The sequence below is a fragment of the Mangifera indica genome, chromosome 1 (assembly GCF_011075055.1).
Source record: "Mangifera indica cultivar Alphonso chromosome 1, CATAS_Mindica_2.1, whole genome shotgun sequence".
Lineage (NCBI taxonomy): Eukaryota > Viridiplantae > Streptophyta > Magnoliopsida > Sapindales > Anacardiaceae > Mangifera > Mangifera indica.
Genome location: NC_058137.1, coordinates 6,699,283 through 6,725,548, shown reverse-complemented (window position 1 = coordinate 6,725,548; position 26,266 = coordinate 6,699,283). Strand labels below are relative to the sequence as shown.

At 30.6% G+C, this 26,266-nt stretch overlaps 2 protein-coding genes and 2 long non-coding RNA genes across 4 annotated transcripts; 2 read left to right on the top strand and 2 right to left on the bottom strand.

Annotated features, from left to right (window-relative positions):
• The first annotated feature begins 3,131 nt into the window (after positions 1 to 3,131).
• On the top strand, positions 3,132 to 4,691 carry LOC123206697 (60S ribosomal protein L8). The gene is made up of 2 exons (XM_044623935.1): positions 3,132 to 3,632; positions 4,165 to 4,691. Exons 1-2 carry the CDS (start codon positions 3,193 to 3,195, stop codon positions 4,505 to 4,507), a joined length of 783 nt encoding a protein of 260 aa, XP_044479870.1. The 5' UTR covers positions 3,132 to 3,192; the 3' UTR covers positions 4,508 to 4,691.
• A 1,019-nt stretch (positions 4,692 to 5,710) lies between these two features.
• Positions 5,711 to 8,605, top strand: LOC123211522 (peptide methionine sulfoxide reductase A5-like). The gene is made up of 4 exons (XM_044630311.1): positions 5,711 to 6,134; positions 7,230 to 7,342; positions 7,481 to 7,625; positions 8,314 to 8,605. The coding sequence occupies exons 1-4, from the start codon at positions 5,838 to 5,840 to the stop codon at positions 8,509 to 8,511; spliced, it is 753 nt and encodes a 250-aa protein (XP_044486246.1). The 5' UTR covers positions 5,711 to 5,837; the 3' UTR covers positions 8,512 to 8,605.
• Positions 8,606 to 16,788: 8,183 nt separating this feature from the next.
• Positions 16,789 to 17,827, bottom strand: LOC123192459. The gene is made up of 3 exons (XR_006496878.1): positions 17,568 to 17,827; positions 17,242 to 17,290; positions 16,789 to 17,158 (listed from the first exon to the last, which is right to left on the bottom strand). It is a non-coding gene; the product is annotated as an uncharacterized LOC123192459 (long non-coding RNA).
• Positions 17,828 to 19,726: 1,899 nt separating this feature from the next.
• LOC123193944 lies at positions 19,727 to 23,312 on the bottom strand. Its single transcript, XR_006497174.1, has 4 exons — positions 22,954 to 23,312; positions 22,116 to 22,192; positions 20,714 to 20,920; positions 19,727 to 19,968 (listed from the first exon to the last, which is right to left on the bottom strand). It is a non-coding gene; the product is annotated as an uncharacterized LOC123193944 (long non-coding RNA).
• Between the last annotated feature and the right edge of the window lie 2,954 nt (positions 23,313 to 26,266).

Here is a 26,266-nt window from a genome sequence, read left to right as displayed (position 1 = left end):
AAAATCTAAAGTGATTGTCTCCAACTTTTGAAAATTCAAACACCCATTGATAAACAAAATTTTGTTAAAAAACTTAATTAAAATTAAGGATAAAACCGTTATTTAACAAAACAAATTAAACTATAAAATTAATTATATTTTCCTCCTTAAATTTAAAAAGTTACAACTTTACCTCTCTAGATAGATTTTGCTTCTTCGAACAAATAACTTCTTCGAATCCCTAATGGATTAACACATTATCTCTCATAATTGTACAACCCATGGGTAGTAGTTAAATTCATCAAGGCGATCAACGAGTTGTAACATCTCCTTACTAATCACCTTTCTATTATTCTACACCCAACTATCAATTCTACACCCAACTATCAATCCAATGTGTATGCAATATAATAAAGTTATTTTAACAATGTCAATGTCATCCTTCCTGCACACCTTAGCCGCAAATGCCTTTATTATATCTTCATAGTTTACCAATGTCTCATTATTGAAGTATCTCTCATATGTTTTGTCTAGCAAAGGCAAGTTGAAAATGCTACATCTTGGTCTTATGGTTGAATTGAAGTTTCATCATAAGGAAAAACTACAAAAGGTATTGGACATCAACCTCATTCAATCTAAACCAAAATTCCTCATTGACATTTGCCTTGACAATCTCCATTAACAAAATGAAGTGTGTTAATACTCTGTTATGTTGGGACTCCTCTAACTCCAAAAAAATTTGCAAAACACTAGTTTTAAAAAGTTTCTTTTGCTCCTCTGTCAAAGTTAATCGAATCTTGGTCATCATGTCACGATAGTTTCAGGTGTTAGTAAAGTTTTAAAATAGCACGATGCAGGAAATTTCTTAGTTATAATGGTTATTTCATGTATTTTGCAATAGAAGCTACATTTTGCCCAAAAATGTAAAAAGTGGGGTAATTTTAATATTTAGACATTATCATACTTTATTACAAAAAAACATACCAAAAACTTAAAAAAAAAAAAAAAACATGTTAAAAAATAGGGAAATTATAAAAAATAGGCAAAAATAAGGGGGTTTAAGCAAAATTACCCAAAAAATTCAGATTAAAGCAAAAATGCCCAATTTTTGTGAAATGTTGAAACTGCCCATATATAAAAATAACAAATTCCCCCTATCCCCACTGTAAGTTTACTATTCAGAAATAGGGGAAAATTTAAAATTTTCCCCTGTCCTACTGTTGGCCTGATTTTTGACCGAAAATGGCACAGAACGTTAGCATATCTTCCGTTATCTTGTTTGAATCAAGTTATTATTCATATTATTGAGATTTGAGTGAGATTTTGCGGTTTGAAACTTTAGGGTTTCGATTTTGAACAATGTTTAAAATGTTTTGATTTTTGGTTGATTTTGTTGAATTGGTTGAGGGGTTTTGTGTTATAGCCTATGTAGATTTGATTTGTATTGAAATTGGAGGCCGAAACGACGAATTTTGATTGAAAATAGTGACTTTAGGCATTTTTGCTTAGTGGGAGGGTATTTTGGCCATTTTTTATAATTTCCCTAAAAAACAATAGGTAGAAAATATCAATTATCTTACCAAATGAGAAAATATCAATAACCCATCTTAGATTGTAAAATATCAAGAAAGTCTCACAATGGGAATTATACATATAAAAAAAATCTGTATTAGAAAATATCAACATACCCTTTGTTGTGCGTGTTCTACAATCCGCATGTTAAAAAATAGGCCAAAAGGCTATTTTTCATCTAAGGTTTAGTGAAAAGACAAACTTTTACCTTTTAATTTTCAAAAACTTAAATACCTATCAATATATCAAAATTCACTATTAAGGTTAAATGTAAAATTGATATTTAACTAAAAATATTTAAAAAATAAAAAATTATCACATTCATCCCAATTTAACAATTTCCTTCCACCTAAGATTTTAAAAGTCATAATGTCCCTTTAGAGTTTTTTCTCCTCTCTTTGGTGACTGCATCTTCTCTATTGTTGTCAATGTTTTCTCTCTTTTCGGTCTCTCTCATCACCATTTCTTGCCTTCCCTACCATCAATGAAGACAATGACAATTCATCATCTTTGTCGACGATAGGGGAACGATGATGAGAGAGATCGGAGGGAGAGAAAAGCCAAGAGAGAGAGCACACCAGCGGTCGAAGAGGAGATGTGGTCATCAAAGAAAGAAGAAAAAATTTTAGGAAGGAAATTGTCACTTTTCAAACTTTGGGTGAGGAGAAATTATAAGATTTTTAAGCCTAGGGGGAAAATGTAATAATTTTTTATTTTTTAAAATATTTTTAACTAAATAACAATTTTACCCTTAATTATAATAGTAAATTTTAATTGATGAGCAAATATTTAAATTTTTGAAAATTAACATGTGAGAATATCTTTTCAATAAACTCTTGGTGGGAAATAGCGTGTTGGCCAAAAAAAAATTAATAACCCCTTTATATTGGACAACATCAATTATCCCTAATATGGCCATCACACATATTTAAAAAATATCAATAAATCTCTCTTCTTTCATGCATGATGGAAAAACCAAACTAAATAACTCATTTTTAAGTCCAATTTCACTAATAATTGATTTAAAACCTATTTAAACATAAAATCTTTGATAAAATTCATATAAATTGCAAAAAGATTCAAACTATTTTATGCAAAAACACAATTGTCAAATCCTAATATTCAAGTCATTGTAATCTTTGCAAAAATAGCTAAATTTCAATATTATAAGTAAAAAAAATAAAATAAGAAACGATTTACTAACCTCATTTGAATTTGAATATGAGAGTTTATAATGAGTAATTTCATTCAAGGCTAATGTGTCTATATAATCCCTAAAGTGTGGTTAATTTTATCTACACCCGCTTAATTAGATATTTTAATTAATTACCCTTAAGTTTATTGACACCATCCTTTGGCCTAAAAATTAACTAGAACTTAATTATTTCCAATGATAAAGTGATAATTGATAAACACCCATTCTCTTGTTGTATAAGGGATGTAACAAATGTTTTATACTCCTTTCTAAAACTGTGTGCTAGAGTGTTAGGGACTGAGAAATATTCCAAAACCCTAGAGCCCAAGAATATAAAAACGATGCCGTATAGAAACGCTTGTCTATATAAATTAGAAACCCTAGTGCCTCCTTTCTTAATCCTAGTCTTGCTCATCTTCCGCCTCAGCAGTTTTCTCTAAGGAACGATGGGTAGAGTCATTCGTGCTCAGCGTAAGGGTGCTGGTTCCGTCTTCAAGTCCCACACCCACCACCGCAAGGGGCCTGCCCAATTCCGCAGCCTCGATTTTGGGGAACGCAATGGCTATCTCAAGGGTGTGATCACTGAAATCATCCACGATCCTGGGCGTGGCGCTCCGCTTGCCCGAGTCACTTTTCGCCACCCATTTCGATACATGAAACAGAAGGAGCTGTTCATTGCGGCTGAGGGTATGTACACTGGGCAGTTTGTATACTGCGGCAAGAAGGCCACTCTTGTGGTTGGAAACGTCTTGCCTGTTAGATCTATCCCTGAAGGTGCTGTTGTTTGTAACGTTGAGCATCACGTCGGTGACCGTGGCGTCTTTGCTAGGTGTTCTGGTGATTACGCTGTCATCATCAGTCATAACCCAGATAACGACACCACCAGGTCTATAATACATTTCTTTCATTAATTGTTTTATTGGTATATATTTTGGGTTGCTATCTGTGATTTTGTTATAAGCTGGTGTTAATATGTTAGGTGATGATATTTGAGAATACCATTAATAACTGCTAATCGCACCCTGTGTTAAAGTTTTAGTGAATATTGCTGACCTCTGTTGGTTACTGATATCCATTTCATTTCGTTATGTGGAAACTTCGTCTGTTGACCTTTCTTGTTTTCCTTTATCATATAGTTCTTGTTAGTGAATTTTGTCATAACAGGGGCTCGAGACTTGGGTGTGATGACATATTTTATAAAGTTATAGAGGGGAAGTAGTTTTTTGGCGTTGTATTGGAAGTAGCCTAATGTTGCAATATCTTTCAGATTGCTATTGACCTTATCAGTTGCGCACTGTTAGGTTTGAATAGGATTCTGGATCTCTAGGATTTTTAGGAAGTCTTTTGGAATTTCTGTAGGAAAAGTAATTATTTGTTTCTTTTTCTTTTTTCATTAAATTGAAAATTGATTTGTACAGGATCAAGCTTCCATCTGGTGCCAAGAAGATTGTTCCAAGTGGGTGCAGAGCAATGATTGGGCAGGTTGCTGGTGGTGGAAGGACTGAGAAGCCCCTTCTCAAAGCTGGAAATGCATACCACAAATTTAGAGTGAAGAGAAACTGTTGGCCTAAGGTGCGTGGTGTGGCAATGAACCCAGTGGAGCATCCTCATGGAGGAGGTAATCACCAGCACATTGGACATGCCAGCACAGTTAGGCGTGATGCACCTCCTGGCCAAAAGGTTGGTCTCATTGCTGCAAGGAGGACTGGTCGTCTCAGAGGACAAGCTGCTGCAACTGCTGCCAAGGCTGATAAGGCCTAGTTTTCTGAGTTTTATTTCTTGCTCTCTATCCATAATCTGTTATCAATGTTTTATCAGAGGTTGTCTAGCACATTTTACAGTAGAAAATTTTGTTCAGATTTGAATGTTATGACGGATTTCTTTAATTATGTTGGTTTGAAATTTAGATTTATGGTAATTTTCTAATCTTATTATTTGTTTTTAATGAATGAATTTGATATGAAATTGCTGGTGTGGACTATGGATGAAGAATGGGATCCATTGTAGGTCTTATCTTTCGCTGATGCACCTCTTTAGAATTGGTAAGATTACATTATTTAGCTAAAGCATCTTTTTAGTTATTACATGCTAAATTTCAGATAGATCACCTAGGACAGCCTTGGTCCCTTTATAATTTTATTGGTTATTGAAGCTTTGAAATTTGAGAAGCGTTTTGCCTTTGGAATCAGTCAGTTTCTTCCAGTTAAGTCCCCTGGTGCGACGATTGATTAACTTTTTTTATATGAACATGGTAGTAAATTTAGTTGTATTAACCACATTGGTTCCAATTATGTAAATTGTAAATAAATAGTCTTTGTGTTGGCATTTTACATCTGAATTTTATTGGAAATATATGTTCTTGAAAAAGCAGTGTCTACGCTTATTATGGCGATTCCATTTATTTAGCTGCATCTTCTTACAACAAAATGGGTCTTCTTCATTTCACTGCTATTAAGAGTATAGATCAAATTTTTAATGGATTGGATGTACTGGCATGTCTTGATCCTTTTACAGTTCATGCAAGTGGTAAGATAATATAGCAAATTATTTCATGGATGGTTTTTTCATTACTGACTCAATATATCCTGGAAAAATATCCAATCGAGTGTGAATTGCCTAAAGAAAATAGCTGAGTCTTTTCTAAGAGTCTCAATTAAGGAAAATTGCCTAAAGAAGATGATTGACTTTTTTCAAAGAGTCACCCACACCCGTCTAGCCTATTTTGGTACGAGGCTTATCTACCCTTAAGTGTTTGATACTGCCTAATTGTGTTGTAGATATCTTTTTTACTTGAGCTTAAGCTTCCTCCTAAGATAAACCAGACGGATGTGGGTGACTTTAAAAGGAAAACTCGACTATCCTTTTTAAATAATTCTCCAAAATAGAGTTCTTTTCATAGTACTCCTTTTTTGAAACATGAACTGTGAATAGTTTCTAACTGTAAACTTCTCACTGTATACAAACATAATTCCATAATCCATCGAAAATATGAAATGACTTCAATGCCCCATTCAGAAAAAAGCGCTCAAGTGTTGAACCTCCTCAAACTCACTCCGACCCGACCCAACTTGTTTGTTCATTCGTTCTCACGATGCCTCTTTCAGAGAAAAATTTCTCTTTCCCTCACCTACTGTCTCTCATTATACTAACCATTTCATTACCCGATAAAACATTCTGCATTCGATTTCCTGATCGGGCCACCAATACCGTTCAGGACCAACCGGACCACCCCTTAAAATCAGCGGTTTTTGCCCTTGGCTGCTTCTGGAGATCTGAAGCCGTTTTCGGATGCTTAAACGGAGTCGTACGTACCACTGCTGGATACGCCGGTGGATCCAAAACCAACCCCGATTTCCGGAGCTTGGGTGATCATGCTGAGTCCGTGCTGGTACTGTTTATTTGATTGATTATTGTTACGTTACTTTCGTTATTTTTCTTGTTACTAAGTTTAAGCCGCTGTTTGGCTATGGATCTGTTTGTTTCTTTTTTTTTTTCGGGAAATATACAATAACTTTGTTAAAATAGTGTGACTCTTTTGATACCAAGCTATTTAGTTGGTTTTTATGATGTAATAGAAGCTACCTTTTGTCTATAAATATTCTGTGACGTTGTTATGTGAAGTGAATGATGTTATTTATATTTCATTATGCAGAGTTTGTTTCAGTCTTTCATCGAAGAGCTCTAGGTTTTAAGATTTTGTTGGAATCGTTTAGTTTTAAGTTTTTATTCTGAAATGATTCTCTCTTGGACGATCTTACTCATTTTTAATCGATGGGTTATAAATTTCATAATATCATTATATTTTGGTTCTTTTTCAAGCAACTTTAGCTTTCATAGCATAAAATTATATTGCTTCAAAATAATGAGCTTAAAGTGAAGGGTCTTGATTCCTATTAGATACATTAACTGAAAACTTTTGTTGTTTGAAATCAACTTTACTGTGGACAGTTGCTTAGCCTGCTAGAGAATAAACTATCACCTAAAGACTAGAATTTAGTTAAAATTATACCTGCTGACAGAATAAGACTAGGAAAATGCTATTGCTCATTAAATTCATCGATGTTTTGTTTTTTACACAACAACTATAATAGTTTTCCTTCCTTCCTAAGATTGGTTCTCGAGATACCGTTTATTTATTAGAGATGAAAAAGTGTGTCATCAGCTTTTAAAATTGTGTTTATTACATGCTGAACTTGTGTGATTATTATCATGGACATTATGGATACTAGTTTAACTTAATATTCTCACAAGTGATTTTCTTTTCATGCTTTTATTGCCAAATTCTAACTCAGTCTTAATAGATACTAAGTAAAAGTAGTTGAATAGCTAATACCATTTTTTAGAACTTAAAACTATAAATCAGGGCAGGTGATAAAATCACATCTTCCTCCGTTTACTTTATATGCAGCTTCAATTTATTACTATGGTTCATTTCATATGTGAATGGAAATTTGTTTGACATGGTTTTTTGAATGCTGTAAAGGTTGAATATGATCCTAGGTTGATCACTTTTAGGCAACTTTTGGATGTTTTTTGGTCAAGTCACGATTGTAGGCAAGTATTTGGGCAAGGTCCTGATGTGGGCAATCAATACAGGTGAAAATGTTTGCAGTGAGCAGCTGTTGCTCTCTCTCTCTCTCTATATATATATATATATATTGTTGTAATTAATAGCTATTTCTTCACTTCATTGCCAAAATCTTAGGTTATCTGTAAACTATTAATTGTGAACAGGTCTATTATTTTCACAAATGGAACAGATGAGTCCAGATTGGCTGCTCTTAGCAAAGAAAAAGAACAAATGAAGTCAAAGAGCAGCATAGTGGTTACTCAAATTCAAAAACTTGGAACTTTTTATCCTGCAGAGCCTGAACACCAGGTCTAGTATATCCTAGTTTCTTATTATTGTTATTATTTTTCAAGAGCTTAAGTAAACTATTCTTAGTATGTTCAAGAGCCTGAACACGAAGTATTGTTGTTATTTTTAAGCATAAGTGAACTATTCTTAGTTCTTTGTCCCATTTTGTTTCCTGGGAAAAAAAATTGGATAAACATGTGGTTGGTTTTGTTATTGTAGAAACCTTCAGCCTCATCTAATGAAAATGATACTATGTTTTAATGGGGAACTTGAAGTAGATAACAACCTTGAATAGGAGCAAGAATAGCCTATTGTGATTCAGCTTGAATTTCCTGTAAAATTCTTGTCATTGTTGAATATGATAAATTGCTCTTTCTGTTTTCATCAGTATGTCAATGATGGGCATGCGATTTCTTTTGCAGCGTCACAACCTAAGATGAAGAAGAATTAAATATCTTGTTTGTTTGAAAGTAAATCACATCTACTATTAGAAGGATATGGGTTCTTTAATTTTGTACAGTTTTACATCATGATACAAATAAGCATTAAAAAAAATATATAGTTTTGATGCTTTACACATTTTGTCTAAAAACTTATGATATCTGTTGACTTTTTGACAAATAATCAAACGGTTGACATGGTTTGCAACAGTAAATTATTGGTCAAAATTCTTGAAAAGACTAAAAATTTGAATGTTGTGATCTTGCAGAAATTTGAGCTCAAACGAAATCCTTTCCTCCTTCAGCTGATGGGAAACTTACCTGAAGAGGAGCTTGAGAAATCTAGTCTGGCTGCAAAGCTTAATGGCTATGCAGCAGAGCTTTGCCCTCCAAAGGTTCAAAAGCTGATTGATGGTAAGATCAAAGATATAACTAGAAAAGGTTGGCCTGTTTTGAGAGATGTGTAGCGGGTCTAACATTAGAATTTGAGATCAACATGCGTTGCAGTTTACCAAATTAGTGAATTTCATTACTTTATAAAAACTATTATATCTTGTCTAATTATAATATTCCTATTCAGATTTTAATTTAAAAAATTTTTATTTTCCCAATATAAATAGTGATATTTATTTAATGAATTTATATAGAAAATTATAATTGTTCATGAAGCTATAAACTGGTTGATAATTAATAGATTTATTTGAATAAAATGAGATGGAAGAACAGTAAAACAGAAATTGAGTCTTTTTGAAACAAACATTCCAAACTGTCTTGGTATGACACAATCCTGTCTTGGCCATTCTTCTCCTTGTTGCCTCTTATTGCTTACCCACATCATTGCAAACCATTACTCTGAAGTTATGGACATTTCTTCTTACGATGAGGCTGAAGAGGTGGACTTCGGAGTTGATGAAGAAGGGAGTGAGAAACAAAGAAGAGAAAAGGCGCAATGAAAAATGTGCAGATCAGCGGCGATCACATTGAATGAGGTGATGGGGAGAGGTGGCTCATGTACCAAAGTGCCGTTTGATATAGACACGTTAATTGCGTCGGGCCAAATAGAGACCCAATCTAAAATATGAAAAAAAATCTAGACATGATAAAACCCGGTTTGACATTGTAGAATGTCAGGCCAAACCCACAAACGTATTAGGCGGGGTCTTAGGCTTTTATATTAGACCCATGAGTTAATTCAGTCCGATTTGATACTGTTTATAAAATAAAAATAAAAATTTTTATTTTTTTTTCCTATTTTTACCAAATGGCATAAGCCATTGGTGGCTAGTAGCCGTTGCTTAATTTTGTTTAAAATATTTTAATTAATTTATTTTTTCTATAAAAACTTATTCAATTTTTTATTTTCACTTTTAATTACAATTACAAATTTCTCAAACTTTCAATCTCAATTATTTTATTATATTTTTAAAATTATAATAAAATTGACCATTATAATTATATCAATTTTATAATAAAAAGTATAAATTATAGTCAATTTTATAATTATATAAATATTGATCATTATCCTGAAATTGTTTAAAGATATAATGTTAAAAAACTAGATGTTTTGGCATGGTGGAAAGACAAGGCAGAAACTTTTTCTATGCTTGCAACCATGGCTCGAGATCTACTAACACCTCCGGTGTCAACTGTAGCATTGGAATCTGCTTTTAGTGCAGGTGGATGCGTGCTGGATGATATACGATCTAATTTACATCCAAATATGGTCGAAGCGATAATGTGCATGAAGGATTAGGTCAAAGTTGATTTCAAATTACATAATTATGTGTCAGAAGATGTCTTTGAAGAATTCAGAGATTTGAATGTAGAAGATGAATAGATAAATGTTATATAGTAAATATATTTTATTTATGTTTTATAATTTATATAGTATATAAATTAATTTATTTGTACTATGTTATCAATTTATAATATTTTTCATCATGTAACCACAGTATTTACGGTATTCCTCTACCACAAGTGAGAAATTATAAATAAAATATTCGGGGTACTATCCTTAGTTTTAATAATTGAAAAATAATTTGTGTTTAAAAATTTTAATTAAATTTTTTTAAAAAATATTGATTAAATAAGCCGCGCTGGCTCGATTAAAGCCCGACCAGACCCAATTAAGACCTATTATTATATGGGTCGGGTCTTAGGCCATTATATTTCAATGGGTTGATTTAGCCCGAAGGACCATTACTGTTTGGGCCTCAAGCCCCGGCCCTGCCCATTAACCTAATGGGCTGAGCCTGAGCCACCCCGGCCTGACCTATTGACATCTCTAGTTTGATAAATAAGGACATTGAATGAATTAGGCATTGAACTGTTGTACGATAAATAAGAAATCAACCACCTGTTGTTGGATTTTTTTTAACACAGGTTAACAAAAATAATGCTTTTTACTTAGGGCTTTATTAATTGTAAAAAAGATAAAATCATCATTTATCTATAATATTAAGTTTATTTTTCTTTTATTAAATTTTAAAAACTAAAAGTTTTTTTCTAATTGAAATTTAAAAAAATGACAGTTTCCTCTTAAAATTTAGTTTCTAGATCTCCGATGTCAAATTTGGTACTATTGTTGGTGGTCTTTCCCTTTGGAAGCTTTCTCTCCCTTCATCACTCTCTTTCTACTCATTTAGACATCTGATCAATATCGAATATCGAATGAGACTTGAAAGACAAAAAGTTTCATTGGGGAAGATGAAACTTCATCTTCCCAAATGAAAATGAAGTTGTCATTTTCGTTTGGAAAGACGAATAGCTTTGTCTTCCTTGATGAACTCTTTGTCTCCTGTTGTCTTTTAGATCTCATTCAGTCTCGATTAGACGTTTAAATGGGTGGAAAAAGACTGTCAGAGGGAGAAGAAGTTTCGGAAGGGAGAGACTGTTGACAATGACGTTAGAGATTTGGAAACTAAATTCTAAGAGAAAACTTTTAATTTTTAAGGTTTGAAGGGGGGTGAAGAGATACAATTTTAAAAAGTTAGAGTTATATTAATTTTAACTGCTCATAGATAAATATTTGAGATTTTTAAAATTAAAAAGATACTTGGGAAAATAGCATACTTTGGGTGGGAAATAGTCCTTTGGCCCTTAATAAAATTATGGTTAAGTGATAATTTATGAATAAGATTAAATGTAATGAATAAAAATAACCTTATAAACTTTACAAGTTGTAATTTAACTGGATCGTATAATATGAGCTTAAGTGTTATTATACATTTACAAGAGTCCAATATTCTTTTATAGATCGACTGAGTCCACTTTTCAAAATCTAATGTAACATTTTTATCCGTTCAAAATTGACATTATATTCAAACAATATTAGAAACTTTACGGACTCAAATAATATGACTCAATTAGATATTTTTGTATCTCTAAGATTATTTAATTCAACATTCCATAACCCATGTGATGAATTTGTTATTGGATTGAATTGATTATGTTTATTATGTAATTTATATTACATGTTTAGGCAAAGCAAGACACATTAGGTTATATAATCTAAATTTTTAAATTTAATTACGGTTTTGTCGATTTATAAGCTTAGTTCAATTTTGTTTATTTTAAGATTTGGTTCAATTGAGCGCAGACAAATCTAAATTATTAAATTTTAAAATTTAGGGTTTAAAGGAAACTAAATTTAGAATTTAAATCATTGTATCTTGCAATCACACTCTTAACATTTCAATTTTAGTTTTTTTTTGGGTCTCATTTCATTTTGGGAAAACAATTTCTGCCTTCTGACAAATTTTCTGGTAAAAGTTTGGTCTACTTTACCGTAATTTGCAGTTTTCTTCATTCTTCACAATTTTGTGTCAAAATTCTAGTGGTGGCATTGCTTGGGCCATCGATATCAATCATGAGTTCATGCTCACCTTTCCCCATTGTGATATCGCTTTTAAGCTTAATTGAGCCTTGAACCGCTACTAGCAGTAATTTTTCTTCTTTGTCACGATATTGCGACACAATTGAGGCAACGATATTGTAGCACAAAAGGTTTTTGAAGATGACAAGTCAAAAAAACTAGGTTTTCCCACCACAAAAACTAGGTCAACTGACCTAGCCCAAGACAAACCGAGCCAATTTGACCCATTAGGCTAAACTAACTTGGATCTACCAACCGTGGACCTAATTGGGGGAAATGTATGAGATCCGCATGTGCAAGGCAAGTATAAGCAATACATGAGGCATGTGACACACGTGGAATTCCATGGTGGCGCGTAATCACACGTTATAACACAATAAAAAGGAGTGATGACATGTAAAGGCGTGTGTGGAATCTCCTGTTGAGATGAAAGGTGTGTGGTGGCTCATGAAGGATAATTGACTACGCGACAAAGCATGAGGTGGCTCATGAAGGCTTGTGGTGGCGCATAAGAGAGTGTGAAAGGCAAGTCTCAATGCGTAGTAACATGTGAAAGGCTTGTGACGGCAAGTGAAGGCACATTAGGAAAAATTATTGTTTATTGTGTTAAATACAAAAATTTTCAAATAAAAATTGTTCGAAATAATTAGACATCGTGGCATGTAAAATCTTGATTAGTGTAATATTATTTTGTATTATTAAAAAAATTTTATAAGTTGTCAAGATGTTTAATCATCAAATCAGTACATATATTGAATCTTACAATTTTTTCTTTTGGGTTTTAATACATTTTTCAATTTTGATGCATATAATTTTTTGTGCAAAAGTGATCATTATTTGTATTAAAAATTATGGTAGCATAAGTTTAATTTTTTAAAATACATTAGTCATGAGAAATGTAATACACTCAAAGTTGGTTGTGTTATTCGATTAACATGTGATTTTTTATTAGGTAGAGAATACATAATAATCTAGAAAGTATGTTTTCCCAAAGAGGTTATTTCTTTCTAATAACATATATTTTCAAAGTCCACATTATGATATTAATAGCCTTATACTTGACCCTAATGACATCTTTTTTCTTTGCCTAAATAAGAGTTAATGATGGTATACGAGAGGGAATTCCCATAAGGTGTAACTTATAAGGTTTAAAACTACTTTGTTTATTTATTGCTTAATAAACTAAATTATTGCAATATTTATCATATTAAGATTGTCAAAAGAAAAATTTTGTGTTGTATCTCATGAAATTTTAGTTTTATTCATAATATTTAGTCTCAAATTAAAAAAAAAAAAAGTATAACTTGTTAGAATGTTTTAACTGCTAAAGTGATACATTTATTAAAATCTATAAAAAAAAATTTATATTTGATGAAAGAGACATTTTTGGATTTTGATATCTATAATTTCTTCCTGAAGGTAATTAATTATTGCTTGTGTTAAAATTGATAATTGAATAAGGTTTATTATAAAATTACATTGGTCGTGAAAATTTCAATTCATCTAAAGTGATTAATTTTTCAATTGACATATATTTTCTTATTGGCATGAAAGAGAATAATAACCTATGAGATTTATCCATCATAAAAAGATAGATCTTCCTACATGATAGCTTATATGCTCTTATTATTTATAATCTTAAGTTTAAATAACTTAAATGCATGTCATACTCATTACCCAAAAGAGAGTTTGTGATGATGCACCATGATAGTTTATAAAAGTTTAAAACTATTTTAATTACTATTGCCTATGAAATTGTGTTGTTGAATATTATGCTTAATATTCTCCACTAGCTTGACCAATAATATTAATGCTACAATAGCAAACTTGATGAGCTCCAACTTCAAGAATTAGATGTAAGACATTGAGTTTGCATTGTGGATTGTAAATATAGATTTGACTTTGCGACTTGATGAATCATCCAAGCATAAAGATGAAAGCTCAATCAAACAAAATTTGTTTAATGTTTAGTGTGAGAAGTCCAATAAGCTAAGTTTGTTTGCCATAGAGAAGCCTATCATGCATTAGCTTAAGAGAAAATTGACTTAGACCATAAGTGCTAAGGATTTATTCATTGATATTAGTAAAAAATATTAAGCATCTGAGAATGCTGAAAATGCTTACTAGTGATTTGATTGGGACAAAGTAAGATAGTTTCAAAAGATTTCAAATGATACATTCTGAGGATAGTGGACATAAAGTCCAAAATTAAAAATCATAAGATTCTTATAAATGATAATTTTGTTGTCTATCACATTGTAAACTCCATACTGACCAACTTTTATAAAATCAAGACCCCTTGTATGCTAAAATTACTATTGGTTGTGACTCATGTATGAATTGTTATAATACTTGTAACAATTTTTTTAATTTTAATTTTATAGAGATATTATGATAATATGAAACCCACAATTTTATTCTTCATTTTTTATAATTGTGAATCATATAGAAACTGTTAATATTATTGTAATATTAATAATTATATTTTGCATATATCTTTTTTCACTATATTAATTGAGAATCACATTTTTATTATTAGTGTCATTCTTATCATAATAAGAAAACCTATATTGTTATTTTAATCATAGATGAATATAACTATAATGATAGGAGATTCTTTTTTAAATTTTGTAATGATCGGTAAGTACAATTATAATGACAAGAATATCATCATTTTTATAATTTTTAATGTTCAATTAATAAATATAACTATAACGATGAAAATATTTATAATTGATATTATGTTTATAAATCAATAAATATTGTTATAATAATGAGAATATTTATCATTGATATTATATTTAATGATTGATAAATGTTACTATAATAATGAGAATATTTGTCATTGTTATTATATTCAATGATGAAAAACATTGTTGTAGTAATAAAAATATTCGTTGATATTACTATTTTTAATGATAAGATTTATATTTCTCGTTATTTATATTAACAACGTGACTTTTTTTCTCGTTATTAATATTTTTAAAGGGGAAAACTATAATGAAGAAAAGTGTATCCTATAAAAATACATTTCCTACTATGAAAATTAAAGTTTTGTTTGTTGTATGGCCTTAAGTAGGGGTTACATGAACAACCAAAAAAACTTTTAAAGTTTTATAAGCAAGCTTAGAACTAAAAAGAGTTTGTAAAGAAGACAACTCAAACAAAACCATAGTAATATATTGATGAGGAACACAAATGTTTGAACTGCTGACCACTAGAATTTCAAGTGCATACCAACCTCAAACAACAAAACTAGTGTTATTTTTATATGTTTTTATGTTTTCTTTCAGTTTTCCCATTTATTAGTGAGTATGAAGACATGAGTGCCTAAATCTAATGTCATGATGACTTTCAAGATAAAGAATAAAACTCCTATACTCCTCCTCAGTTATGATCTGAATTATTTTCACTTTCTTTTCAAACTAATTTTTTGTCAGTTTTGGGAATTTAATGAAAATTGATAAGACATTTGATTTTGTTTTTAATGAAAAAACCCAAGTAAACCTAGAATAGTCATTTAGAAAATGTATGTAAAGCCTATGTCCTTCAATAGATACATAAAGAGATGGTCCCCAAACATTAGTATGAATTAGTTCAAATGGTGATGTTGGAAACAAAATTTTGATGTTTTTTGCCATATTGACAATCTAAGCACACAACACTTTTATTTATGTTTTCACCAAACAATTTTTGAATTGTTTGTATACAAGGGTGGCCAAGTCTATTGTTCCACTTATCTACATCTTTTTTCTTACTCAAGTACATAACAAAATTTAAGGAAGACTAATAAACATTTCTATTATTCTGATCCAAACCTAACATAGTATGCAAATATCTAGTAAAATATATTTTTAAAGAGTGATATGTCAACTGACAAATTCTATCCCTAAGTACCACCTGAAGTAGTATAGTCTTGGTGTCTTTGTTCTTGACAAGACAATAATCAGAGTTAAATTCAACTAAAGCATGATTATTTTTAGGTAACTTAGATATGTTGAGTAAATTCTTTGTAATTTTGGGAACCCATTGGTATGTATTTCAAGTGAATGCATCCATTTGAAAGAGTTGAAGGCAAAGAAACAAAACTTGTGTGAGAATGGTTGACACTAACCATTACCAACTTGTAACCACTTCTTCCCAACATAATCCAACTTATTTTCAAGCTGACTAGAATTGGATGTGACATGGTTAGTGGCTTTTGAGTTCAAATACCAGCCAACATCTCTTATTGTCTCTATATTTGCAGTATAACTCTGAGCTAAAGTAGAAGCTTTCATTGTTAATTACAAACTTATAGTTTTAGCATATTTATTTGGTCTCAAACCAGAACCGAAAGCTATCAAGTATGCAACTTGAGCAGACATATGATCATTATAAGCGCTTTATGTTGACACATTGTAAGAATCTTTCTCTTCATACATTTGTCTCTCTCAAACTTAACACACTACTTTAGGTCTTACAAAATTCTTTCCTCTACCTCTACCTCTACCTTGTGTCATTTGAAAATTTCCTGAGACGGCTCCTATAGGTGTATTTGCTCAGTTTCTGCAGACAACCCTATAGGTGTGTTATTTGTATAATAAGGAATTACATCATTGTACAATCTATCTAGTTTTGAACTCCAATTCTTTTTATTCCTCTCATTATACTTAGTGGTCATATTAATAGAACCTTCTTGTAAATTTTAAGAATAACAAGTATTCCTATAGATCCTCTGCTCATATTTCTACAAAATAAATTTTTCCTTGCTAGAATTATGTGTTTAGTCAAAGAATCAATCTTAGAGGTAATATGTACAATGGCAGGATCAAATTTTTAACCTATGCCATGAATTATACAATTAAGCAACTCTTCCTCTGATGTATTCTGACCACTATCAAAAATCCACAATCTCTTTCATTCTCTTCATACAGTCATACACACTCAAAGATGCTTTCTTTAGATTTTGTAAAGTATTCCAAAGTTTCATCACTCTAACCTTCGATTCAGTAACAAAATAATTCTCCAACACACACCACACTTCATTCGATGTTTCACACTTTGATACAACACTAAACATTGTTTCAAAAACTAAAGCAAGAAGCCAACTCAATAGTTTATCGTACCTCTTCCACGCATGAAATTGCGGATTCGTTTGTTTCACAGTAATACCCAAGACAAATGGAGAAGTACATGCTAGTTCTCTAGTCAGATGATCTTCAAGCTCATGCACTCCTCCAGTGAACAACACTTGAGCTCTGCAATAGTGAAAATTATCCTCATTCAACTTAGCAGTAACAGCTCTTAAGCTTGAAATTAGAAAGCTTGTATTCTAGTCTACCTTCCGATTCTGAGAAGGTTTCGAACTGAAAACTCTCTTTGGTGTACAGCTAAATTTCAGATAAAGAAGAGGAATTAGCCATTGACGCCAGTCAAGAGGCTTTGATACCACGAGAAGCAAAGAAAATGTAATAAAGAGAAAAACAACAAATCCAAAAACTACTCAAAAAAAAAAAAAACAAATCCAGAAACTGATATTTCGTGAAAATGCATCTGAAAACTGCTGTTATTGAGATATTTTCCAGTATTTATACAACTTGAGCCCCAACTTGGCACCAGTCATCTAGAAAAACTATAATACTTGAGTTTGTTACAAGAATCACTCACCTCTACAACATGCGCCGTTGGATCGAAACCAATCGAACAGTATCCCTACTTCGAAAAACAGGGAAGACGAACAGGACCTGAGCAATTTTTCACCAAGTCGAAATGTGTGGAAGGAGAGTTCTAGAACTGTTTAGAATTGTTACCAAAACGACGTCACTTAACTTATCACTACACAGTACACACCATTCGACTGACTCTACTAACTGCTCCTTTCACAAAACTCATTCTACCATTAAGCTTTCTTCCGTCCAGGCACCCTTGTTCCGTTAATTCATTGAACGAAGCCTACGGCACCTGATTAGTAAATACGGGAATTAGGGATGGCAACGGGGAGGGGCGGGGAGGGGATATCATCCCTCCCTGTCTCCGTTATGGGGATAACAAAGAATCTTCATCCTCTCTCCGCAAAGGAAAATTCCCTTCCCGTTCCCTCGGGAAAAAATCCTCTCCTTATCCCCGCCCCGCCCCGTCCCCGCGAGGAAAAATCATCTCCCTATCCCCGCCCCGTTCCCGTGGGGAAAAATTCTCCCCCCCCCCCCCCCCCCCCAATACTCGTAAATATAAATTTTAATTATTTTATGTATTTCAATAAATAAAATAAAACATATTTTTTCAAAATATCATTTGTTACAAGAGCTACAAAATATTCATTGTTATTTTAGTTTAAATACAAAGTTTTTACAAAATCTAACAATATGCAATAATCAATCTCTTTATTAGTAGCTCTTCATGTATGTGAGAGTAATTTTGTAATAACATTAAATTTAACACTTTTTATTCACTTCAATTGATTTTATCAAGTTTATAATTTGTTTTTTTTTTTTTTGTAAAACCTGGTGGATTGACTGACTAAGTTTTGAAGTTGAAATAAAATTAATTTGGTATATATGCATTTTATGATAATGAGATTCTGAGGTTTTTTTAATATATTAGATTAATAGTTCAGAAATTAGTAAAAATTGATAATTGATAATTCAAAAATTAGTAAAATTAAAATTATAGTTTTAATAAATCATAATGTAAAAGTTTCTAGAACTTAATAGGTCAAAAATTATTATTTTAATATATTAGATTTAGAGAGAGGGGGAGGGGGAGGGGGAGGGGGAGTGGGGAGGGGCGGGGACATATGTATCCCCATCCCTAGCCTATCCCCGATTACGGAGATTTTTTTCGTCTTCATTCCTGTCCCTTTCTCTGTTTTTATCGGGGAATCCTCTCCCCGTTTGGGTTGAGGCCCCTAAAGTCAGGCCTAAATTGTCATCCCTAACAAGAATATAACAAAATAATGCATAAATTATATAGAAATAATATTATGAATAATAAAATATATATATATACAAAAAAAATATCTCTAAAATTTACATACGAGAAAAACATGAAATATATATATATAGGTTTAATATAATACATTATTAATAATATGTTTATAAAAATATAATAATATCATAATAATTTTAATACATTTTATGAATTTTTTATTGAAAATCAATATAACAATTCAAATATAAAATATTTAATTAATTATTAAATCTAATATAACATAATATATAATTAAAATTTTTTATATAATAAGTAACGTATCAGTCACTTAAAAAAAATAAACAAATTAATCAGTTTAAATTTCAGACTTCATATTAGAGTGAATCTTTATATAGATCAGAGGGGAGAAAAACATAAAGTTAAGATTGAAAATTAAGAAAAAGATATTATTAAGTTTTTTTAAATGATAATAATATTTTCGTAAATAATTGAAAATAAAAGAAATAATTTTATATTTTAAATTTAGGCAAAAATTTAAAAATATAATATATAATTTGTATTTAATATAAAATATATATTTTAGATATTTTAGATTTATAATTTTTTTAAATATATCTAATAGGTAAATAATACGTGTATTTAATATCAAGGTTACGGCATTCTTTTCAGGAAACAGTATTGCTTTCCTCACTGTCTCTCACTTCTGTTGCAGATTTATTTAAAATTTTAATGTATAGTACAAATACACAAACACTATAAATTTTAAATAAATAAAATTATACATATATATTTTAAATATATAAATAATATATTATTATATAATTAAATAATTTAAAATTTAAAATAAAATAATATCTAATTATATAATAATATATCATATAAATATATATAAAATATTATTTGTTTCAAATTGGTAACACATTGGTTAAATGGAAGACCATCATTCTCTTACAATCCCAAACGTCAGCATATGAAATAATTAACGACAAACATTCCCATAATTATTGATGATAACATTCGGAAAAGCCGACCACCTTGAGCCATCATCTTAATTCATGTCTGATGGCTCATGATCTCCAACAGGGAAAAGAGAATCCGATTCTTCATCTTCTTCTGGTTGATGTTGACCACTTACATGTGACTGTTTATAAGGAACAAAAGGAAGTTAAATTAAATATTATAGGCCAGAGGACTTACTTCCACCTGAAGTTTGTTGCAATTCCAATCAATATATGTAAAGTACTAAAACATTCATTTACAAATGGTTAAGGCTAACATAATCAATTAATAATATTTATTTTCCCTTTAAGATTAAAAAATTAATAATTTTTTTTTTAGATTAAATTTTAAAATTTTATATTTTTCCTTTTAGGGTTTTTTTCTTTTCTTTCTCTCTTTCTTCTGGTGCCATCATTGGTCAGTTCTCTCTCCTTCTCTTTTTTTTCCTTTTCCTATGTTTTCTCCTCATCTTTGTCACCAGATGAGGACGTTAGCACCAGAAAAAGGGGAAAAAGAGGAAAGAGAGAGAGAATTAACCAATGATAGTGCTGAAAAAAGGGAATGGAGAAAAGAAAAAAACCCTAGAGGAAAAATATAATATTTCAAAATTTAATCAAGGGAAAAATTGTTAATTTTCTAAATCGAAGGAGGAAATTGATAATATTTTATTATTAATAATATTAAATGATGATTTCATCCCCCATTGGTGGGTGTTTGGATTTTTAATAGTTAAAAGATAAAAATTTGTGAATGTAATGAATTTTGGGTGGGAATAAGTCCTTTGGCCAATATTCTATGATACAAGTTCACATATTATATTAAATATGTAGGAAATTGAATAAAAAATTAACTAACAGAAAATATTCTTAGAACATAAAACTACTTACTGAAGGAGTGATCATCAAGCTGGCCATTTGTTCTTCAAGATTATACCTTTGCTCTTTCAATATCTCTCTGGTATATTCGGATAACACTTCACTAGCACACGACACCTTTGAAGAAAATCGATGGCTTGGCTGGATTTTTCAGAGTAATCGAAGTGTTTGAGAATCGATTCCCTTTGATAAGCCGTTGATATTCTGTTTTTTTTTAACCTGTTACAATATAACAATGTCTATCAAAGAACGGTTTCTTTAGCAAAATTCCTGTAACATATGTGCATGAGTTAGGACTCCATAATATTTAACAGAACCAATCAAGCAAAATTCTTCCTAAATTTGTCAGTAATTTAAGATTATATATTTACGACAAGGGTAATACTAAATATATAAATAAATTATACAAACTAAAGTGATAACAATTGATTAAGTGATTTTAAAATAAGAAAAATAAACAATCATATCATTCAATCACAAACTATCATATCAGTTTATAAAAATAATTTTGTATAATTTGTTTATACGCATAGTTTTATCCTTACAATACTATGGCAATGTTATATGTTAGAGTTAGATTTGAATCGAATCGAGCTTAAACTCTGCTTGATTTGCAGAGCTCGAGCTTGTTGAGCTTGCTGCAAATAAGCTCGAACTTGGCTCATTCTAATCTCGACTGGAGCTCGATTCGAGTTTGAGTTTTAACTAACTTATTATTAAAACAACAACATTTTAATATATATATTAATCAAAACAACATCGTTTTGTATCAAAATTTTGAATTTACAAGCTTAACGAGCAGCTTGAGCTCAAAGTTGCAGGCTCGAGCTCGAGTTTATTTGGGGCTAGCTTGTTTCGAACTCGTTTGAGTTAAATTCAATTCAAATCCAACCCTACTATATGCATAGACTTTTAAGTACACAATTGAATATATAGTTAATATATTATCATGTGATTTAGTATTGTTTTATCCTTATTTCAAAATATTTTAATCACATAATGATACATTAATTATATATAAAAAAATATGTGCAGATAATCATATCAACATCACTTGGCAGACCCATTTAAACGTAGAAAAATATCCACATTTAATGATTTGTAAAAAGTCTCAACCTTTGATATAGAACGTGAAAAGCCCTTGAGCGTGTACAAATAAAATTCGGTTTTTCACTGAGTTAAAAGATGTTTTTACGTGAATGCAAGCTTCAATCATAATGGACACATGTATCAAAAACCAGTTACCAAAAAATATCGTTGCAAGGTGAAGACTTTAACTGAAAAGCAAAGCCACAAGTTGGTACACTTCTGAGAAATTGATCATGAAATTTAAGAAAAACTAAAAGAGCGCCTTATCGTGAATAAATGAAACTCAACATATTTGCCAAAAGGGTTGAATTTTGAGAAACGATACCTCCCTAGCAGCCTTCTGGGTTTCACGCTCCATACCTTCAAGGTCCAGGCACCTTTTGGTTCTCTTCATGATGAAACCTTTGAATAATTATCAGGTTTCCAATGAGATATTGCAGGAAATAATAAATACGTCTTTTTTCTACTTATGTACGAATTTCAGCGTGATTTTTGGCCATTAAAAGTGAGATTATTAGTCTTTTGTTTCCCAATAATTTTTACATCTACGTTAGATTAGATGTCTTTTCAGTTATAAACCTGGAGGACTTTCGTTTTTTGATAAGGTTGTCTCATCATGGTTCATGGAAAATAGAATTGCGTCCCCACTGTTTCTGCCTGGTGTTGCAGATTTGTTTCATCACAGATCTCGAGTTTTTAACAATATTTTGTTTCTTTTATGAAAAAAAAAAGGAAAAAACCTATTTATTTATCTTTAGTTAAATATTTGCCATTCACTTGTAAGATCCAACATTTATACTTTAAATATTTCTGAAATTACCTAAATTTACTCTTAAGTCATGATAGACAAGTACTAATATTTATATAAAAGAACATGGTCAAATATGATAAATAACAATATAGCAAAAAAATTCTAAGTTAGACAAAAGTTAATACTTTACAATATTCACTTGAAATAATTGATCTTAATGATATTATATTTTTTTAGTATGTTATCCAAATGCTAATATTTAAGAGAGATAAGTTAATAGTAACAGCATAAACTAAAATATAATACATAAAATTTGTCAAACCAGAGGAAAGAAAACTAAATTCAATTAAAGACAAACTTAAAAGATATATTTAGGGTAAAGGATAATGAGTAAAAGGTTGAAGGCATGCACCTTGTGATTAGAGGAAACTAGGGAAGCCAAGGAGTCGGAAGGACTTAAAGACAGTAGAAATGAAAGGGTGAAGAAGAGAAAGAAGCTGTTGAAGCTTTCTCTCTCTCCTCACCACAATTCTTTATTCCTGCAATATTCTTGAGCTAGAAGAGGTAGAAATAAATACAAAGTAGAGTTTATTTAAGCTTCAACACTGGAATGTGCTTGAATTGCATTTATAAAATTTCAAAGAAAAAGAAAGTAGAATTTGAATTATTGAAAATAGTTGAATATGCTTTTGCCCTAAAAGATGGTTTCTGGGTGGACACGTTTCGACCACACCAGAAGTTAGGGATTAACAGGGCCAATGAGATAAAGAAGAATAAGTGGGCAGATGAGAAAATATTGTACAGTGGTAGATAGATTATTAAATAAAGAGAAATAGGCAGTGACCATCTGATATTTAACGATGCCCTCTCGTACTCATCTAGTGGCTCTCATCACTCTTCACGTACTAATTTAACATGTAGTGAGTTACGTTGACACATCAGTTTCTTAGCACAGCAGTGACACATCTCATCATTGCTCTGTTCCCTTACCTTTGCTTCACAAACATTTTCAGTTCAGGCAAAATTTATATATATATTTGTTTCAATAGTTTTAGTTGATAATATCATATACTTTTTTCTTTTGGGTCTTCTGTTATGTTGATTTCAGTGATGGTATACTTTTGGAGTAAGATTAAAAGTTCGTTGGTTATTTATGTTGCATATTGTTTAGAAGAAGAACGAAGGTAAGTTCCGAAACGATTTGATTTAGTGAAGGATTGTGATGCGTGAATTATGGTACTCTATAGATAACATATTTCTAAGGAATGTATTCATTCGATCTTGTAGTACAACACTTTCATTGGATACACCCATCAAATAAAAGGGTTTACAACAGTGTTTAATAGAGTAAAAGGATTGGCCAAAGGACTATTCCCACACCCCCAACAACAACCCCCCACCCCCCAAGTTTTAGTGCATTTTCAAAGTTACACTTGAAAAATTAGAAGTCTCATCCATGGGCTAATTTCTGTTAGAAGAAACAAAGATAAAATCGTTATTTTATTAGTAATATTAAAAAAATATAAAACACATTATGTTTTCCCCCTACAGTTTTAAAAACTAACAACTTCATCTCTGTCTAAAGTTTTCTAATTTTCAAAAGTAACATTCTCACCCCCCTTCCCCAAAAAAAAAACATAAGGTTTATTTTCCAAGGACTCTCCAGCCACTAGAGAAAATGTTTCAAACCACGAATCGTCGGCTACCCTTTATCTCTCCAAACCTTTCAAATGACGCAACGGAAATACATCTTCATTGATTCTAGAAGAATCAACAAAGACAAGTCTTCATCGACTTCGTCGATTTTTCTAGAATCGACAGATCTTCATCTATTCATTTGGAATTGATGAAGATGCGTCTTCGTCACTTCTTCTTGCACCAAAGAGTGAAGATCTAATAGCTGGAGATGGTAAGTTGAAGTGTCGTCGTTGATGGCCGGAGATGGTGGTCAGAGAGTGTCTGCAAAATAATCCCTAGGTTTCGGGGAAGGGGAGAAAAAAAAGCCCAATTATTTGAACTGCTGAGTATAAATAGTCATTCCTAATTGTGGATGTCATGTATGAGTGATAGTGTTTTTAAAACCAAACCAAATTGATGTATTTAATTGATTAAATTGTAAATCGATTTACAGTTTGATTTGATTTATATATAAATATTAATTGATTTAAAATTTAGCCAAACTCAATAAATGTATTAAATTAGAAAAACAGTTTTAAACTAACAAAATTGAGTTCACATGATACTATACTATTTTTATCTTAATAAAACTCATAAGTGTTAAAATTTCTATGATCTCAGTTGAATTGATGATAAAATTTATAATTGATTTTTCTTTTTATCCATATAATGAAATGTCAATCATATAATTAATATATTTAAAACTATTTTTTGTTTTTCTAAGTTTTTTTTTATTGAATTGAAATTTATGTTTTAAAGAAGAAAACATATTTAATTGTTATTGATATTGTGCAAAGTTGTTTCTAATGAATGTCATATGTTTTATATTTAAAATTTGTAGTAAATGTTTTTACTATTTAAAAAATATATAATAAACTGAGAATATGTTAAACTGATTAGTTGAACAAATTGAATCAATCAAATAATGAATTAGTGAGATAATTAATTTAATCACTGATCTGATTTTAAAAAATTTGTTAGAGATAAGAACGTGAGTCATTGGCTTGCCCATTTTTCTTTTTTTTTTTTAATTTCAAGAAATTAGAGAAGCCTAAGATGATATCATTTAGAGGAGTTTGGTTGGGGGCCTCGTTAGTAAATACGGGAATAAAAAAATTATTCAAGAATTATGCAGCTCTAACATAATAAATGGTGAAAAATACATTTATAAAAAATGGTCATAAAATTCATATACAAAAAAGATACAATATGTGTATATACGAGTTTAATACGTCACATTATCAATTATATGTTTATAAAAAATATGGCAATATCAACTATGATTTTAACATTTTTCATAAATCTTCTGATTAATAATTTAAATGTAAAATATTTAATTGACTATTAAATATAATATATAATCAAGATTTAATCATCACTAAAAATTATCAAAAGAGGTTAGAGATTTGGATGACAAAAATTAAGTTTTTTATTTTATATAATTATGATATTATAGTAATCAATTGAAAATGCAAGAGATATTTTAGTATTTTAAAAAATTAATAAAAAAATAAAAAACTAACAAAATTATGCGTTCAATATAGGAAACACATAAAATATGTTTTTAATACGTTTTAAGTTAAAAAATTCAGAATGACATATTTAAAACACAAATTAAATAGGAATGCGAATAATTTACATTTTTACTAATTAGGGTTGAGGATAAAAAAAGATTACTATAGTAATTTATCTTTTATTATTTACATTACTTCATTTGGTTTATAAGTAATAAAAGTTTTCGGTAATATTTTGTAACACCCACGAGTAAGTTCAAGGGTATTTTAGACTTTTTTTCTTACATTTAAATTATGCGGTTAAACTTTTAGTGCAATACACACTCGTATATAGGGGTATACACACTTGTGTATCATCAGCAAAAATTCACATTATAGAAAAGATTGTGATTGCCACAAAATCAACAGTTGCCTTAGTTGTGCAACACGATACACAATTGTGTATAGTCGATATATGTCTATGTATCACATCCAAAAAGCAAAATAAAAACGCAACTAAACCTAATTTCTCTTATATTTCTCACATAGCCACAC